Source organism: Mercenaria mercenaria, chromosome 9, assembly GCF_021730395.1.
Source record: "Mercenaria mercenaria strain notata chromosome 9, MADL_Memer_1, whole genome shotgun sequence".
Lineage (NCBI taxonomy): Eukaryota > Metazoa > Mollusca > Bivalvia > Venerida > Veneridae > Mercenaria > Mercenaria mercenaria.
This window is the reverse complement of record NC_069369.1, coordinates 18,872,772-18,893,974: the sequence shown is the minus strand read 5'-3', so window position 1 is coordinate 18,893,974 and position 21,203 is coordinate 18,872,772. Positions and strand designations below refer to the sequence as shown.

General features: G+C 35.2%; 1 protein-coding gene across 1 annotated transcript in view; it reads right to left on the bottom strand.

The window, feature by feature from the left end:
- Positions 1 to 541: 541 nt before the first annotated feature.
- LOC123546617 (MMS19 nucleotide excision repair protein homolog) overlaps positions 542 to 21,203 on the bottom strand; it is a 65,559-nt gene continuing 44,897 nt past the window's right edge. The window contains exons 21-25 of the mRNA XM_045333049.2: positions 14,534 to 14,720; positions 12,186 to 12,268; positions 11,129 to 11,296; positions 7,170 to 7,330; positions 542 to 5,503 (exon numbers count right to left, since the gene is read on the bottom strand). Of these exons, the coding sequence (XP_045188984.2) occupies positions 5,473 to 5,503; positions 7,170 to 7,330; positions 11,129 to 11,296; positions 12,186 to 12,268; positions 14,534 to 14,720 (630 nt within the window). The 3' untranslated portion in view covers positions 542 to 5,472. The remainder of the gene's footprint in view (positions 5,504 to 7,169; positions 7,331 to 11,128; positions 11,297 to 12,185; positions 12,269 to 14,533; positions 14,721 to 21,203) is intronic.

The window sequence follows — 21,203 nt, the reverse complement described above, 5'->3', positions numbered from 1 at the left end:
CCTTGTTTCGTCGCAAGTCACGGTGAACTTAACCTTCGACCTACAGTATGATAGGGATCATCTAGTGACACAGACAAGCATCCTATAAAGGTTAACTACTGCAGGTCAAAGCAGTTTCAGTCATGTATCACTAGACACAAGATTGAAGTCAATTCCTTGAGCTCTAGACAAAAAATATAAAGTACAAATTTGACTTCTGAGCTCAGTTCGCGACTTTGACCTTTGACCTCCCGGCATGGTTCATGATATCTGCACATCGTTACATTGCCACCTACTTATATACTAAGTTTTATGTCAATTCCTTGAAAAACGGTTATTAAGTCAAACTCAAGACAAAAAGCAGGGACAAGTTTGACCTTTGAGCTCCATTTGTGACAACCTTTGACATACCGACCTGGTTCATGTACGTGTTCTGTCGCCACCTATCTATATGCCAAGTTTAAAGTGTTGTTAAAAATATGACTGAAGGACAGATACCACAATCATATAATACCTATGCTTTGTAACAAAACAGGCATGTAAAAGAACAAAGGAAAAGATGTATGTCTGAAATTTCCTTTATTTTCAATACTTTACTTTCAAAACATTGATATTACATTTTTAAGTTGCTGATTTAAAAATCATTCAATTTCTTGTATTCTATATGTGCTACCTTGAACAAAATCAAAACAGGTTAACAATAATGATTCTAAGTTTATAGGCTTCAGTTACATATTCAATATTTCATGAACAAATTGTCTACACTTGAGAGCATAGTAAAAATTGAAGCATAGGTGTTTACTTCAAATAAATACACTTAATATCACTTGATGATTACAACTTAGAAGCATATTTATCAAACATATTCAAAAACATGACTTGCAGACTTAGATAAAATCTCATAGCCATTACACAAGTAGATGGTCCAGTGACCTAGTGGTTACATGCTCTCAATCCAAAGGTCAAATAAGGACACTGGAAATTTTTGAGATGCTTTTGAGTGTCTCCTACCCAGGAAAGCAACTTCGGTGCTATTCACAAAGAGTTTGGGTAAGTTAGCCAAACATGCTAGCATTTATATTTCTTTCTCTCTCTTCTAGGAGCTTTATCTGGTCCTATCACTCTGTATCTGCACTGATACATTATGAAATGTTGACCTTGAATTACTTCGGTTGTATGTGTACAAGTATACCTGCACGTCAAGCACCTATGAACAAGTTTATCATGAAAAAAAAGCTATATACAGGTAAATATGGTATAATAGGTGGTAAAATAAAAGAATATATGACAGACATGTCGGTCAAATCACTACATACAAAACTGACTAGCAAGTTCAATAAAATAAAAAAAATCTTGACAACCAAAACAGTAATGATGCAATTATCATCCTCCATTAATTAATTGATCAATTAATGAATGAATCAATCAATTAATTCATCAATTAATTAGTTTTATGACAGGAAATACATTGATCTAAACTTCTTTGACCAAACTGATGTAATGCCCAATATTTTATACAGAAATACATTTTGATGGTGCATCTTTTTCTGGCTTGTGTTTATATTCATCATATCCTAAAATTACATAAACAGAAGATGCAACACAATTTTTATCATAAGGAATAAAGAAGTAAAGACTAAATCTTCAACATCATAGAAGAAAACAAAACATTAGTACAAATAGAAAACAGGCAAGATATTCAATGAATGCAATACAAAATGAAAGTTTGACCAAAATCTAGAAAAGGAATAAAAACACCAAATTTTGGCTGGACATATTTGAAGGTATTGATCGTTTACAAGGTTTCCATTCAAACTCCAGGAGGAAAAAAGGCTACCAAAGTATCACATTAATGATGATGGCTTCTTTCTAAAGTTTCATGTTTCAACAGTCACTAGTTATCCTATAGCCTGCTTGAGGCAAGTGATTTTGCCACTGCGACCAGTGCAGACCAAGATCAGCCTGCACATCCATGCAGTTTGATCATGGTCTGCACTGTTCGCTATTCAGTCAGTGCATTTTCAGTGAACACCCCTCTGAATATGAAGTGATACTGCCCAAATGGAATGATGGACCAATCCATTTTAGAAATTTAGCAGGGTAAAGGTTAAACAGAGAAATATATAATGTAATACTACTATGAATCTCCTAAAATGCCATTCTGCTTAGTTTGTTGTACGGTTCATTACTCTAACTCAGGGATGTCTATTGCAAAATAATGACGGAGAAAAATCTTTTTGTACCAAACTTTCAGTTAATGAATATAAAATTAGTGATTCATTTCTTTCCATTAAATATAATAAGTCTCATTTCAGAAATGAGTTGTGCAAAGCAGATTTATTGCAGTGAGTAATTTATTTCATGGCAGAATGTATGCCAGATGATTAAAATGCAATTTGTCTTATTACGCTATGCTGCAATTGCTTCGCATAGCATTTACTTTCATGCTTTTTTGCTTTTGTATTTGTTCTACAAACTTTAATATTTGCCAATATTTTGCATATACCCATGTGTCTTCCTTTTTAACTCCTACAACCACTTTTTACAAACTATATATCTTATTTTTGTAAGCACTTGTCATAATTTTTGAAATGCATTGAAGGCATCTCTCTGATAGTTTCTTTATAACAGACTGACTTTCGATTTTCCTAAAATTTTCCTGAATCCTAAAACAAAATGTGTCAAATATCAGCAGCTGAAGATAGTTGTGGTGCCAATATCCTAGGGATATGACCCATTTAAGAAAACTAAAGAAAAATAACAATTTCCTATCAAACTATGAAAAATAAAATAAATGGAAAAGAATGTATGTTTAGTTTGTTGTGTTGAGTAGCAATACAAAATTTGAATAATATTTGACAGAGAAACACATCTTCATATCAAGGCATCATCTTCTGACATTCTGATAAATGTGTTGGCTTTATATAATATGCAAATTGATGCAAAACAGATATTTTTTTTTTATTTTTCATATTTTAACTCTTAGCCTGCTGGTGGCAAGTGATTCTGCCTTTGCGACCTGTGAAGACCAAGAACAGACTGCATGAATCAGCCTGCACATGATCTGCACTGTTTGCAATTCAGTCAGTATCTTTTTGGTAAGCACCCCTTTTAACAGTTAATGGTACTGTCCAAACTGAAAGATGGAAAAGTTCATTACAGAAATTTAGCAGGGTAAGGGTTAATCCAAATCTAATCTAGATATATCATTCAGAAAATACAAAAGCATTTCCTATAGAGTTCTTTAGAATGTTGCATAATACAAATGATACTGCCTTAAGGTTAATGTAAAGTGTTTTATAAAGTAGCTTATCTTTGTATATAGTAATTAAAATCCAAAATTAAAATTCAACTAAGGGGTGGTTTCCAAACACTTTTGATGAACCTTAAACTTAATGAGAAATATTGAAAAATGTGTGTTACAGAAAAGATGGAATATACAGTAGGAGTTTCACAGACATTCTTGCATGTAAAATACATTATCAAGTAGAAGTACAGACTTTGATGATGTTGTATGTATCATATATCCCAGCAGGAAGTGATCAGGACAGTACAAACATTACTCATGTCATAACATCTCAAGCTGTAAAACACATCAGGTAATACATATATGAGCCGCGCCATGAGAAAACCAACATAGTGGCTTTGCAACCAGCATGGATCCAGACCAGCCTGCGCATCCGCGCAGTCTGGTCAGGATCCATGCTGTTCGCTTTCAAAGCCTGTTGCAATTAGAGAAACCGTTAGCGAACAGCATGGATCCTGACCAGACTGCGCGGATGCTGGTCGCAAAGCCACTATGTTGGTTTTCCCATGGCGCGGCTCATATCTAAGAAGATAACGAATTTTGCATGCAGGTAGACTAATGAGAACATCGGTAGTCTGATAAAATAAAATATCTCCTCCTCTAACTTTAATATAGCTATGCTTAACATGGTACACTATAATTTCAATTCTTAACCCTTATCATGCTGGACATGATTGATTCTGCTATTGCGACCAGTGCAGATCATGTTCAGCCTCCACATCGGTGCAATCTTATCATGATCTGCACTGTTTGCTATTCAGCCAGTATCTTTTTGGTAAGCACCCCTTTTAATAGTTAATGGTACTGTCCAAATTGGAAGATGGACGAGTTCATTATAGAAATTTAGCAGGGTAAGGGTTAATACCAAATTCCTACTGTAAACACTTTCGTACCGAAAACATGCTATTAATTCAATGCTGAAAAAAAAAATTGTTTCAGCCTAATCCCATCAAACAAAAATTTAGGCCAATAATTGGTAGTAAAAAAAAAAAGCTTTTTCTGAAAATTTGATTTCTTACATAAATATTCAATTGACACCTTATTGCGACTGTATTTACGGCATGCTTACTTTAAAGAGCTTGACCACATAATCAAGTTTACCAAAATATAACAATAGTGAAGCAGGAAACAGGCCAGAAGCAGGAAACAGGCCATTATAAGCTAGAAACTCTACCGTCCACAAATATGTGCTAGGTTGCTTTTTAAAAATTTTGAGACAACACCTGTAATTTTATCAACATTAGGAAAGTATTGCTGTAGGTCTAGATCTGTCATTTCCTACGATCAGTGACTGTTTACCCTTACCCTGCTAAATTTCTATAATGAACTTGTCCATCTTTCTGTTCGTACAGTACCATTAACTGTTTAAAGGGGTGCATATCAAAAAGATACTGACTGAATGGCTAACAGTGCAGATCATGATCAGACTGCACTGATGTGCAGGTTGATCATAATCTACACTGGTCGCAATGGCAGAATCAGTCATGTAAAGCATGATAAGGGTTAATATGAAACAAACCTGAAACATGTTTAAAATGGAGGAATAAAGTAGAAACAAAATAAGTTACTCTATGAAATAGTGGGAACATTTCAAAAATATAGGAAAATACAGAAATTGGTTTTTCAGAAAATAGGAGAGTTCTGTTATGACAAGAAACCTGACTGATTAACTGGACAATGACAGACAATTTAGCATTGATATACTTCACTTAAACCAAAACAATCCTAATCTGATGTATTCCTGACAAAATTCTTCAAGCTGGTTTAGAGATGTTATCAGTTTTTCTAGTATATATCTAATTTCTCATTTAAACTGTTGCGCTTTTTCGATCATTTGAAAACCAATATGATTTTTCATTTTTATCAATACATGTACTTCCTTGAATGTACCTACAACTGATGTTCTTAGAACACCAGCCCCGCCAATTTTTTCCACTCCTAACTCCTCACCATGGTGCTAATGTGTATACTATAAATCATGATTTCAACATCACAGATTATTGATAAAAGCATAATTATATTAGTTTACAACTCTCGTCAGCACCAATATCAAAATCTAGCTTCTTCTAGGATGGAAAACTGTATCACAACATGCTGTACATTACAAAGTATAAAATACTTGAAAGTTCACTATATTGGCAGCTTCCTCAAGTGCATATATCTCCAGACAAATCTTCGGTGAGCATTCACTCTTTCTTGTCCATATCTAATAAAATCCTGAAAAAAAGTACAATAAAAATGGAAGATTATTTAAGGAGAGAAGCAGTCTAGTAGTGAAGGTGTCGGCACCTCAACCATGAGGTAGTGGGTTTGAACCTCACAGGGGTCACAACTACGCCTTCTCATAGGATGCCAGTACTTTTTTTACAGAAGTCGTACTGGAGTGTGGTTCAAATAGGCTTGAAGCTTTCATCATAATCAAGCTAAAATAAATTTGTATAAAGTAAAATAGAAGATTATTCATTTGCCATAGAAATTGAAAAGAAGCCTGTAAGGATGTAGGTCTGGTTATTCTCTTTCTCTGTTTTTATAAATCTCTGTGTACTACTTTATAAAGATTAGAAACCTGATTTTCATACACATTTTTTCTGACATGCAGACTAGCTATCTGGATATAACAAAGAGGGTTTCTTTCAATGTGACAAAGTAAAACAATTCTTCTACTCCTGCTAAGTTCAACTTTGACCTGAAGAATGTCATCCAGCTTTGTAAAATGGACTGACACAGCACTAGCATAATATGGCAAATACATAATCGAGAAAAAATTGGGGCACTCAATAGTACAAGCCCAAATATATCCGAATGTAAAACAATCTTTTTTTTTCTTAGTATTCCATCTTTTAAAAACACTGAAACATTGCATTAAACATTTACTGATGTTGTTGAAATAATTTCATTACTCTGTATCTAATATGGAAATACATTGTATATTGTTAGCATTGTACATACATAAACTGCTGACTGGAAGAGAAAGTCAAGAGCTGTCTACTGAAATTGCGCTCGACTACTGAAGCCCTTCCATCTAATACTAACTTACATCTAAAAGCTTCACCAAAATTTTCTAAGTTGAAAAAGGGGCATAATTGTGCCAAAATGTAAGCCAGAGTTATGAACCTTGCAATGTTAGGTCATCTCATGATGCCAAATATTTGCCTGGAGAATCTGAAGACATTTGGTGAAGTAGTTCCTGTCAGAGAAACATGCCTACATGCAAAACTTTCACCAAATTTCTGTGTTAGCAAAGGGCATAATTTTATCAAAATAAAAGCTAGCATTATGTTACTTGCCCTGTAAGATCACATGTGTGAAGTTTGAAAGAATTTTGACAACTACTTTTTGAGAAACCTGCTTACATGCAAAACTTTATCCAAAATTTCCAAGTTAAAAGAAGCATAATTTTGACAAAATAAATGCTAGAGTTATGCAACTTGCCCTCTTGGGCCATCTCATAATGCCAAATATAGTAAGAAGTTTGAAAGCACTTGGTCAAGTAATTTAGGAGAAACCTGCTTACATGCAAAGCTTTTGTGACACAGATACCGACACTGACATATATGTAACAATAGGGTGATAACAAAAGCTTTACTATTTGAAAAAAATCAAACAGACGAGCAAACAGATATACATCAAAAGCTTAAATTAGACTTCTAATGTGACTAATATACAGGTATGTATATTTTTTTCCACACATTTTTGACAAATACATGGTTAACAGAAATATCTAGGTTTCACTTGTAACATCGAAACACTTGTGTAACAAAGATATTCATTTCAACACATGTAACACCTGTTACCACCTCCTTATTTCCACAACTTTATTATTTTTTGTTTATTTCCATAGCAGAAATACCTTTGTAAGAATGGTGAAAAGAAAATTAATTACCAATTTTGTCTTGCAGTGACAGCTTCGGATCTCACTCGTCTTTTCTTATCATCGAGAGCTGGTACAAGTGCTCGGACAACCTTCTTACGATATGGCAACAGTATTGTCAGTGGTAAACTACTCAAAGATGATAAACATTTCAAAGCTGAGATTCGTACTTTCTGAAACAAATAAAAATGTTTGATACATATATACAAAGCTTTTCTGGACTTGCTTTCCTGTAGTATTACCTTACAACTTGTCAACATTTTCTACGATCAATTTTGTCAAACTTCATGCTTTTTTTAAAGCAGGTGCCCCATTTCTACTATTAAAAAATCTGTAAAAGTTCTTATGAACATATTTTTTGTATGCAAAAACTTATGGTCTTATGACCACAGAAACTTTGTGCAACTCTTGGCATGATTGCCAGCATGGCAGGGTACTATGAGACAGCTCAACTGACCTTACAGAAGCCAACTAGAGGACTTCCTTACATGATTTCACGAGCAGGGCTTGAACCCATTATGGGGGGAGGAATGTGATTCAGTGTCAAGGACCAAATTCGTAAGGCGAAAAAGGCTCCCTAAACATTGCTGACACTGTCCGCAACACATGACACTCCATGTATTTATGACATTTTTAAAGAAACAATCAGCTGTTTTGATACATTGTATGCCAAATTATTAAAAAAATCCTCTAAAATGGTAAACACCCACATAGCAGGAAAGAAATACTTCATATTTAAACTTCGATCTGACTGTAAAACCTCAGTCTCCCTCCCCCTCCCCAACACACCATTATACAATTATATTATTAACTGCACCACATTATCTGAAAATCTTTCAAGGGGTTGTTAATATATAGAGCAGTCACAGGAATGGACTGACAGAGGACCAGATCAAAATATTATAGATTAATTATAACTAACCAAATCCCAAGTTTGCCAGGTTGTCTAGTGGAGAACAAGTATGAATCATTACTTTATGGACACACTATTACAAAATGAGCTAAAGTTACAAGCCGCAAACTTTCTAACAACTTACATAATTTATCAATTTCCTCTAGGGTTCAACAATATTTACTGCCATATATTAACTGGAGATTTTAATGACTCTGATACAGCTAGGGTAATTTAGTATTTAACATGATTCAATATAAATATAGTGATATTTAATAAAACTAGAACTGTCCATAAGAAAGCACACTCAACAATTCGACAATTTTTAAGTCAAACGAGAGCTGTAATTTGGCAAGACTCAAGTAACTAAGTTACTGTATGACAATTCATTATAAATTAAATTTCATTTGGGAAATGATAAAAATAGTTACATGTAAAGCTGTTAAACTTCAACCAAATTTTCTCTGTCAAATAAGTGCCATAATTTGAATTAATTTCATACACTCAGATGGTACCTAAACAAGAGGGCCAAGATGGCCCTAGGTCGCTCACCTGAGAAACACACCTTAACAGTGTAAGCATGTTTGACCTAGTGATTTCATGGAAACAAATATACTGGCCAATTTTTATTAGGATTGGACCAAAAATGTGGTCTCTTTAGTTTAAACTAGTATTTTCTTTGATATGACCTAGTGACCTACTTTTTAATTCCAGATGACCCATATTCAAACTTGACATAGATTTCATGAAGGCAATCATACTGAGTAAATTTCATGAAGATCAATTAAAAATACAGCCTATATCGCATACACAAGGTTTTTCTTTGATTTGACCTAGTGACCTACTTTTCGATCCAAGATAACCCATATTCGAACTCAACCTAGATTTCATCAAAGTTATCATTCTGACAAAATTTCATGAAGATCAATTGAAAAATACAGCCTCTATTGCACACACAAGGTTTTTCTTTGATTTGACCTAGTGACCTAGATTTTAGCCTCACGTGACCCATATTCAAACTTGATCTAGATTTCATCAAGGTAATCACTCTGACCAAATTTCATGAAGATTAATTGAAAAATACAGGCATTATCGCATACAAAATGTTTTTCTTTGATTTGACCTAGCGACCTAGTTTTTGATCCCATATGACCCATTTTGGAATATGCCCTAGATTTTATCAAGGCAATCATTCTGACAAAATTTCATGAAGATCAGTTGAAAAATACAGCCTCTAACGCATACTCAAGGTTTTTCTTTAATTTGACCTAGTGACATACTTTTTGACCCCAGATGACCCATTTTCGAAACTGGCCTAGATGTCATCAAGGTTATCATTCTGACAAAGCTTCCTGAAGTTCAACTGAAAAATACAGCCTCTATCATATACACAAGATTTTTCTTTGATTTGACCTAGTGACCTAGTTTTTGACCCCAGATGACCTATTTTCGAACGTGGCCTATATTTTATCAAGACAATCACTCTGACCAAATTTCATGAAGATCAATTGAAAAATACAGTCTTTATTGCACACACAAGGTTTTTCTTTGACTTGACCTAGTTTTTGACCCAAGATGACCCATTTTAGACCTTGGCCTAGATTTCATCAAGGTAATTATTCTGACCAAATTTCATGAAGATCAACTGAAAAATACAGCCTCTATCGCATACACAAGCTAAATGTTGACAGACGACAGACAGACGCCGGACATCGTGCGATCATAAAAACTCACCTGAGCATTGCTCAGGTGAGCTATAAATTCAAATCTGACTTTACAGGTATTTTTCAGTATGAAATGATTGCTAAGTGCACTAATTAACTAAATACGTTTATGGTTTTTCCCCTCTTCTTGTAAAAACTGAAATATTCTACATTAAAAAAAAGACCATCTAAAACATCTGAAGCAAACTGAACAACTCTTGTATTGACGGTTTCTCACTGATTTTGGGATTTCTCCAGTTATAGTATATATCAAAAATTTGTAATATTCAAAAGTCCCAAAGTACTAGTAGTTTACTGCATGTGAGTAAAAATAAAGGCTATCTGTAGAGTATAAACATTTCAGAGCGGGACCGAATGAATGCAAATAACAGCCGCAGCATAGTACGGTCTGTCAACTGACGCTATGTCAAACTACTATTTTTAGTATCAACTTTTACTTTGATGAGCATGTCATATCAAACCACAGGTAAATGCCTAACTGAAATAGTTAGTTTTGTTCCTAGGCATACCTATTATCTATCGTTGATACAACCTCCATAAACTACACGAAAGCTGCAGGTCAGTACTGCAGCATGCACACAACTACAGACCAGATCGGACGGCTATGGTGTTTTTTTTGGCAATATTGAGTATAATTTACATTATTTTGGGCACAATTTGCTCATTGGGACTTAATTTCATCGTTGACCAAACCAAGAAATCCATGAAAATAAATCCCCCATGAATAATACTGATTTCACAGTAAAGTGTATGTTAAGTCTGCTTTCAATACTTTGTAGGAGCATATACTGAACTTTCTTTTGTCTCTTTTGTCTTTATATAAATTCAAATCCAATACCAGCCAAGAGCCTAAAACTCATAAAAAAGTTCTGAGTGAAGAAGAATCACCTACCCTGGAGGTAAAACCAGGACTGCCACTGTTTTCACAGGATGTTATAAAAAATTTTCAAACACCTCTTATCAAAAGAATGTTAATGTGTATCAATAGCTAGTGACCATCTACAAGTTTAATTAAGCCAAATGTGGGGCTATCAAAATGGTCACTGTATTACCTAGTTATAAAATTATACAGAGAATCTTATAATAAAGTCTGACTGTACTGGAGTTGTACCTAGTACATATAAATTTACAAGTTGCAGGTCTCAGTATTCCATGTGCTGTTTTCACAGCTGCCTAAAATCATGCAATCAAGTCTTCACAGTTTTTCAAGGATTTCAATATTTTTTTTTTAAATTCTATCCTACCAATTTGGCCAATCATCAGGCAAAGGATATAGGGCTATGCTTGTTGTACCAGAAATTATCAATGTCTGTGTTCCTGTTAATTTAGTTTTTGTACCCTTTGTCCAACCTTACCATTGAGGGTTTAAATGTAGACATTTTCAGCAGCTGTGGTATCAGAGAGTCTATCTGTTTCTCTATCACATCAGGTGCACTAGAAATGAGGTCACTCAGGGTTTCCATGGTAACTAACTGAAGGTCAAGGTCATTACAGTGCAGTGACTGGATCAACAACGGATATATCTGAAATGGTACGAAAGTGTCATAACTGTCTTCTTCTTCATATCTAGGCAGTTACTAGTAAGGGTCTTATTTTGACAATATCTCTGTCTCCATCTATTGTTGTAAAGAAAAGTGAAGTACAGTCTCCAAAATCAATTTTTCATTAAATGAAATCCTGTTCAAGTAAAATAAGTGAAAACACAGGAATATAAAATTTCACTTCTCAATAAAAGGAGAACTTATTTCAATGTCAACTGGTTTGAATGCTTGCATTTTTGTTCGATATATTTTTCCGTTTTTTGACTGTATTTCATTCAGTAAAACAAACCAAAACCAATGTTCCTGGATTCTGTATCAGTACTGGCTTATTCACAGCAAGTAACTGACAACTTCATCACATAGTTAACTCTTACCATGGACATGATTGTATCTGTCTTTGCGACCAGTGTAGATCATGATCAGCCTGCACATCCGTGCAGTCTGATCATGATCTGCACTGTTCGCCATTCAGCCAGTATCTTTTTGGTAAGCACCCCTTTTAACAGTTAATGGTACTGTCCAAATTGGAAGATGGACAAGTTCATTATAGGAATTTAGCAGGGTAAGGGTTAGAGGTAGAGGATGAATGACTAACCATCAGTTAGAACATACCCTTCACCTCTAGAACAAATTTGCCACGTATCAATTCAGTCTTGTGTTCCACCTACTAAGCTTACTGGACCAACTTAGTGGTTTTTTAGGAACAAAAATTTGAAGTACAGGGACCTTTTCCCTAATAGAATTCATCAGTCTGCACTTAGTTAATCAAAACTAATGGAGTATATTTTCATAATTCAGAAATAAATGGTATGGTTACTTTATTGGTGGCATAAACTCAGTTGATTCTAAAAGTGAAAAATAAAGCACAAACCTTTGAGATCTCTGGAAGTAAAACTGTTTTGCTCAAATCTCTGATCAGGTAAGACACAGCTGATAGATAATGTGTCTTTGTCTCTAAAATAGACAGAATAGAATGCATTACTAACAAATGATAGACAAAACAAGTAGAATGTATCTAAAAACTTACAGATAATGCTGGTATTAACATATACAGTAACTGTGAAATCTTTTTATTTTGAGGGCAAAAAAATTGTGATTTTTGCCCTCAATGGTTAATTTATTAAGATATTAATATGTAGATTTCCATTTATCAATACCATGAATGAGAACTTTATATGTTCATTGTGATTTAACCTTTAGCCTGCTGACAGCAAGTGATTCTGCCTTTGCGACCAGCGCAGACCATGATCAGGCTGCACTGTTTGCTATTCAGTCAGTAAATTTTCAGTGAACACCCCTTTGAATAATAAATGGTACTGCTCTAATTGATTGATGGACCAGTCAATTTCAGAAATTTAGCAGGGTAAAGGTTAATGTCAGTGACTAACACAAACACTAAGTCCACAAAATTTATTACCCCACAAATATTAATGATTCTACAGTATGCCTGAATCACCAGCACCTGATCATTGATGCCATAAAGTATGAATGCACTGGGACATTTTTAATTCTCATGAAAGATCTAAATGAGAACTAGAAAATGCTTTTGTAAAAAAGCGCATGTCTCCCCCAATGCAAAGTCCTATAGGCAAGAAGTCAATAGGGGTCAGGAGCGAAAGTCAAAGAGACACTGATGGTTGGCTGCAATAGGGATTATCTACTTGGCATGTCCAGTCATCCCGCTAAATTTCAACACTCTTGGCCTAGTGGTTCTCAAGTCACTATTCAGGCTTCTTTGACCTTGACCTTTGATCAAGTGACCTCAAAATAAATAGGGGTCATCTACTTTGCATGTCCAATCATCCTATTAAGTTTCAACATTGTAGGTCAAGTGGTTCTCAAATTATTTCCAAAAAATGATTTTACATGAACAGGCCACTGTGACCTTGACCTTTAATAGACTGACCCCAAAATCAACAGGGGTCATCTACTCTGCATGTTCAATCATCTTATGAAGTTTCAACATTCTGGGTCACGTGGTTCTCAGGTTATTGATTGGAACTGGTTATCAATGTTCAGGCCCCTGTGACCTTGACCTTTAACGGAGTGACCCCAAAAACAATAGGGGTCATTTACTCTGCATGAACAATCATCCTATGAAGTTTCAACGTTCTGGGTCGAGAGGTTTTCAAGTTATTGATCGGAAATGGTTTTCCATGTTCAGGCCCCTGTGACCTTGACCTTTCACAGAGTGACCCCAAGATCGTTAGGGGTCATCTACTGCGCATGACCAATCTTCCTATGAAGTTTCATCATTCTGGGTCAAGTGGTTCTCAAGTTACTGACCGGAAATGGTTTTCAATGGTCAGGCCCCTGTGAATTTGACCTTTAATGGAGTGACCCCAAAATCGATAGGGGTCATCTAATTTGCATGTACAATCATCCTATGAAGTTTCAACATTCTGGGTCAAGTGGTTCTCTAGTTATTGATCGGAAATGGTTTTCCATGTTCAGACCCCTGTGACCTTGACCTTTGATGGAGTGACCCCAAAATCAATAGGGGTCATCTACTCTTTATGACCAATCATCCTATGAAGTTTCAACATTCTGGGTCAAGTGGTTCTCTAGCTATCAATCGGAAATGGTTTTCAATGTTCAGGCCCCTGTGACCTTGACCTTTGACGGAGTGACCCCAAAATCAATAGGGGTCATCTACTCTTCATGACAAATCATCCTATGAAGTTTCAACATTCTGGGTCAAGTGGTTCTCTAGTTATTGATCGCAAATGGTTTTCAATGTTCAGGCCCCCGTGATCTTGACCTTTGACGGAGTGACCCCAAAATCAATAGGGGTCATCTACTCTTCATGGCCAAACATCCTATGAAGTTTCAACATTCTTGGTCAAGTGGTTCTCTAGTTATTGATCGGAAATGGTTTTCAATGTTCAGGCCCCTGTGACCTTGACCTTTGACGGAGTGACCCCAAAAACAATAGGGGTCGTCTACTCCAGCAGCCCTACAACCCTATGAAGTTTCAAGGTTCTAGGTCAAATGGTTCTCCAGTTATTGCTCGGAAATGAAGTGTGACGTACGGACGGATGGACAGGGCAAAAACAATATGTCTCCTGGGGGAGACATAATAAATGAGACTTAAGACTTTCAAATGTGACTACACCTACTGTCTTAAAATGATTTAAATGAGGATTTTCAAAGCTACTTAAAAAACAGCCAAAACATCGAAACTGTACATTATTTTCTACATACAGTAAACTTTTATACCTTGCTGAGCTGACTGGTATCCGTCCAATAAACCAGACAGGTTCTCAATGAAGAATCTTTGCCTATACATCAACCGTATGTTGGCATGCATGGACTTTGACATCACATCCTCAAAGTCTCTCATTATCACAGCAAGCCCCTGCGCAGCTTCACTACCATGTGTACAGTTACCTAGTAACTGTATCAGCTAAAAACAGAGAAGACAAAAAGTAACAAGAAAATATCAGTAGAACCTATGGATGCTCCCAGAAATATAATTACTGCATACTAAAAGAACAAAACTAGAATTCACTGTCTGGGCACATACAGTTTACTAATGTTAAATATTAATCAAAGGGCAAATCTTTTCACCAGAACATGCAGAAAATATGGGCATCTCCTCTTGGGAGTGAAGCATCCTATGATTTTTTGCCAATTCCAGCCAGTGTGGTTGCTGAGAAATACTCATGACTAGGATGCCGCTATAGTTTACTAATGTTGAAAAATTAAAGGGCAATAACTCAGTAAAAAACCATCTGACCAGAACATGAAGATAAACGTGCATCTTCTCTTGGGAGTGAAGTTTCCTATGAAGTTTCACTAAATTCAAACTAGGTGTTGCTGAAAAATACTCAAGACAAGATTTGCGGAGCAGACAGACGGACGAAGCGGCGACTTCAGGAAGTGTAATAAATGTCTGCAGAGATCATTTCACAGCTTTCACCAGAGTGCCAGAATGTAACAAAATATGCCTATCACAGCAAATTAGTTACAGAGTTGTCAATATCAACATATTTTAAAAGGTCACCAAATTTACATACAATTTTCCCATATTTTCTGTCAAATAGATGTATATTATTAGGGAATTAAATATAATACAGATGTATCTTTTTTTTTTGACGATCAAATTGTAATACTGTATAATAATTAATTTGCCCTAATGGTAGCTTATCTTTCTACCATGTGATGATAAAACGGAAACCAGTATTGTACTGCATTCATTCATAGTCCTTTATAAGTATATATAGCAAATGCTAAAAGTGCCTTATTACTGTACTGGACTAGAGCCCAAAAACATCCTGATATTTTTTCACTTATGGATGGGACCACTCCTCTGATTCTTTGATACAAAGTCATTAGTAATTATTTTCCTTGTATGATAAGTGTGCAGTAAAATTCTGGAAAAAAAAAAATTACGACCACTTTCTTATTTCCAAGTGAAACATATCAGTCTGAGCACTCAGGTTCTTAGAACATTTGCTATCAGATCCACATGGTTTTGGTTTAAAATCTGATGAAAAATTGTTTCTGATTTTTTTTTAGCTTTAAGACAAGTACGTAGGAGTAATATTTTACCCCGAGAAATGGTTTATGGGATTCAACTATAGCATTATAAGGAAAACAAAAATGTAGTTCCTGCTTTTTCTGTAATTCTTCCACATAACTGTCAGATTTTTTGCAAGTTACATGATACTGCCTACATACAATTTTTTGTGATTGCATCTGGTACTGGTGACTTAAAGTTCCACAAGGCTTCTTATTTAATGTTAAAAAACAGATAACGCAGCTGTCCATTTAGATGTTTTGCATAATTATGTGGTTACGTAGAATAGCACCTCTTTCAATATTGCACACAAACTTTTACAGTTTGGGCCATAAAGGAAGGTTATCAAAAATGACGAATATTAATATTTTCTACGATGTTTATTGATATTCAAACCTTTTGAAAATATGTGAGAAAACAATTATTGAAAATAGGACTAATAAGAAACAGACATAATTGATAGTCAGTACAAAAAATGTGGCAGCCACATTTTGAACTAAGGCATTATGAGCCTTTAGATTTCTTAGAAATTTTTTCAGTAAATATTGTTTGACAAATTAACCCTTAGCCTGCTGCAGGCGAATTTAACAGCCTTTGCAAACAGCTTGGAACCTGATCAGATGCCGATTTAATCGGCTACTCTGACAATATTTCTTCCAATTTTGGAGCAAATTGAATGAACTTTACAATTTTAGCAGATGACATTTCCAGCAGACGACAATTTATCTAGCATGCTAAAGGTTAATATTATATAAATATTGCATTCCTGAGAGGGTGATATGAAAAATGTCCACCACGAGATATATGAATATCGACCGAGGCGCCAGCCGAGGTCTATATTTCGAGGGGTGAACATTTTTCATATCACCCTCTCAGGAATGCAATATTTATTTTATTATACCGAAATGAAATTAAAGGTCAAACATTTACTGTAAAATCAACATAATGATTAAAATGATTTATCTAACGTTAAAAATGAATTACCAAATAATGGAGATTGAATTAAGGAGTGCTTACTTGTTAGCACTCGGGTGGCAACTCTTCTGTGTAATAAGACATTTTTGATAGATTTATTCGAGACGTTTGCACATTCGAAAAACAGCGATGACTATATTATTTCTAAACGAAACATATAGGCCTATGTGTGAGCACTTATTTTCTTAGTTAGATCATTTCCAATCTCATGGAAATAGTTTCGATTCAATATTTGATAAAAAGTTGTTTTCGAAATTTTTGCCACTTGGAACAAATCATTAATAAAAGAAAAATCCGCCGGGTTCACAAATGAAAGAAATTTAATCCTAAATTATAAAACACCTCTTCTGAAAAGTTAACGTCTCAGTCTTTTACTCAGTGCAAAAGTATCAATCACTCAACGGGAGATATGAACAAGAGCTGTCTGATGACAGTGCGCTCGAATATTCGAAGAATTGATTGAAGAATGGGGTCAAAATATTTCCACAGATTTTCAGACAAAAGAAAAAAATGGATTAAACAAAAAATTTTCCTGTATTTGTGGATTTCGATTAGTCTTGCACTAAGTGGCAATGTGTGACCATGATGGCAAATATGTTATTAAGTTATATGTTAGGCAAACACAGACTTGTATGAAAAGTTTAACTAATTTCCAAGTCCAAAAAGGGTCATAATTCAGTCAAAATAGTTGACAGAGTTATGTACACTTGCCTACAGATGGAAATCATGTTGATATACTAGTGTTAACAGTTTCAAAGCCACAGTTCAAATATTTTGACAAAAATTTCAAAGTCCAAAAAGGGCCATAATTCAGCCAAAATAGTTGTCAAGATTTATGTACTCTTGCCTGCAGATGGAAATCAAGTATTTAAAGTTTAAAAGCCATATGTCAAATAGTCTTGACAAAACATGGACATATACGAAAACAGAACCAATTTCCAAGTTCAAAAAGGGCCATAATTCAGCCAAAAAAGATGACAGAGTTATGTACTCTTGCCTATTGATAGAGACTATAATACTGAACAAGATATAAAAGTTTCAAAGCCATATGTCAAACACTTTACACAAAATATAAACTGGTACGAAAAACTTAACCAAGACTTCTAAGTCAGAAGGGGCCATAATTCAGCCAAAATGCTTGATGGAGTTATGTACTCTTGCTTACAACTGGATATGGTGATGGTTAACAAGTGTTGAAAGTTTCAAAGCTTTATCTCAAAAGACTTTGTCAAAATGTAGACTGGTACGAAAAACTTAACCAAGATTTCTAAGTAAAAAAGGGGCAATAATTCAACCAAAATTGCTTGATGGAGTTATGTACTCTTGCCTACAACTGGACATGGTGATGGCAAACAAGTGTTGAAAGTTTCAAAGCTTTATCTCAAAAGACTTTGCCAAAATATGAACTGGTACGAAAAACTTAACCAAGATTTCTAAGTCAAAAGGGGCCATAATTCAGTCAAAATGCTTGACAGAGTTATATACTCTTGCCTATAATTGGACATGGTGATGGTAAACAAGTGTTGAAAGTTTCAAAGCTTTATCTCAAAAGACTTTGTCAAAATGTGGACTGGTACGAAAAACTTAACCAGGGTGTGACGCCGACGCCGACGCGAACGCCGACGCCGACGCCAACGCCGTGGTGAGTAGGATAGTTCTACTTATTCTTCAAAAAATTCATATCACATGCGCAGAAAAACAAAATAGCGCTTTTGCGCAGGTGATATGAAATTGTGTATCATATCACATGCGCAGAAACAGTAAATAACGATTTTGCACATGAGATATAAAATTACTGGGGAATATGATATATTATTCAAGTTAAACTAATGGGAAATTTGCATTGGATATTTATGTGAGGTATAATATAAGCAATTATAATGAAAAAAGAGAGCCATACAATTAATCTGTAACTACCGGTAATAAAATCAGAAGTCAGTCTCCATTCACATCGTTGCAATCTGTACAAAATGTTCTTATTATTAGGTATCACATATTAGGTCACATGACACTGTGTATTATACTATCTTTATACATATTATTGTAGACTGAGAATTTCCCAAAAACTTAAATAATGCTATAATTAAATCCCATATACCATTTCTATGACATCATAAAAAGCTTGTTTAAAGTCTGTAATAGGAATGTTGAAGCCCAAAGAGCAACAATGCCAAGACCATTGTTTGTTGACACAAAAATTATTATGTGAAACTTGCAAGCATAATTATCCTTTCAATAGTGTTTTCAAAGTTGGACACACAAGATTTTTCTCTATATTCTATAAAGTAAAACTATAAAAGGGCCAATAGGCACAAGTTTGAAGCAAATCAAGCTAATAGTGCAGGAGATGTTGGACTCACAAGATTTTTCTCTATATTCTATATGGCAAAACTATCAAAGGGCCATAACTGCAGTAAAAATAGTCACAGAAAAAGTTCCTTCCTTTATGGTCATTTGAACATCAAGGTTGTTCATCTGTATAAGTTTGAGGCAAATCAGGCTAATAGTGTGGGAGAATTCGGATTCACAGGATTTTTCTCTATATTCTATATAGCAAAACTATCAAAGAGCCATAACTGCAGTAAAAATAGTCACATCAAGGTTGTTCATTTGTGAAAGTTTGAAGCAATAGTGTGGGAGGAGTTTGACAAAAAAGGTTTCAGGACGGATGTACAGACAGCAGCAACACTATATGGCCGCTACATACATATGGAGGCATACACTGAATGTTACCAAGTAATAAAACCCAAAGCATGACTATAGGCACTCTTTATGTGAATAGAATGGACTTTCTCTTAGTTTCTGTAACATCCCAGTAAAAAAATTTAGCTATTTTTTGTAACATCCTATCTTTAAAAATTTTGTGAGGTACAATAAATGTAGCTGCCTTTAATCATAAAACATGGATAAGTTGTCATACTTCTGCAAAACATTAAGTGGATGATGTAACTTTAATGAAGTGTCGACACTATTATACCTGATTTATTTCACCAAATTTATTAAAATTGTGGACTGAATCCAAAAAAAAAAACCCACCAGCAACTGATATAGCTCTTACAGACACCAAATTTATAGTATCACAGTCTGCCACATGTTAACTAATAAATCAAAACCATCCTACATTGAAGTGATACGTAAGAAATGACAAAAACGGAGACCTTTTCTCAATAATAGTATATTTAGGCCTTAGTCACTCACCTGAGGAGGACCTTGAAAATTTAAGCTTGCTTTTGACCAAGATTTATGAACATCCTTTCAGCAGTTCATCAAAAGTGATTCAAACAATATTGATTTTTTTTCTGTATTTTGCTGTGACAGCAAAAACATGTATAACAGTTAGAACAAGAGCCGTTTGTAAAACACCTATGCCAACCAAGACGGGCTGTCCCATTTACAGTCCCCTATGATCAACAAGACCTTGACCTACTAACCCCAACAGCAATAGGGGCCGTCTACTGTATAAGCCCAAATATGCTATCAAGTTTGAAGATACATGTACTAGGTCAAGTGGTTCTCAGTTTATTGAGCCAAAAAAATGGTTTTCAAGGTTCAGGCCCCTGTGACCTTTACCTCTGACTAATACTGATTCCCAAAATAATAGGGGTCATCTACTTTATAAGCCCAATTATGCTATCAAGTTTGAAGGTTCAAGGTCAAGAAATTCTTAAGTTACTGATCAGCAGAAATGGTTTTCAAGATTCAGGCCCCTGCAACCTTGAACAATGACTTACTTTTAAGTATGACCTTGACCTTTGTGGGAGAGGTCTGAGGGTTGCACGTGACAATCTGTCTCACTGAGACAAACATTTACGCCAAATAAAAAAAAGATTGCTTTATGCATGGCAAAGATACAGACCAGACTAGCTCTAAAATAACCTTTGACCTCAAAGTATGACCTTGGCCTTTGAGATAGAGACCCGAGGTTTGCGCACAAAACTCCGTCTCATAAAGGTGCATGCCAAAGAAGAAAAAAAAGATTGCTCCACACTTTTCGAAGAAATGGCCAGGACAAGCTATTAAATGACCTTTGACCCTTAACTGCAACCTTCACCTTTGAGGTAGGAACCTGAGGTTTGCACATGTCACTCTGTCGCTTGAGTTAAACAACTATGACAAATAAAAACATGATTCAAGATTCCTCAATGCATGTCAAAATTATGAGCCAGACAAGATCTGATATGACATTTGACCTCCAACTATGACCTTGACCTTTGAGATGTGAACCAGGGGTTTGCACATGACACTCTGTCTCACTAAGGCTAACATTCATGCCAAATGTAAACAAGACTGCTCCATGTATGTCAAAGTTATGGGCCAGACAAACAAACCCTGATGGATGTGATAATACATGCATGCACGGACGCATGCACATCCACTGAACAGCCATTTGGA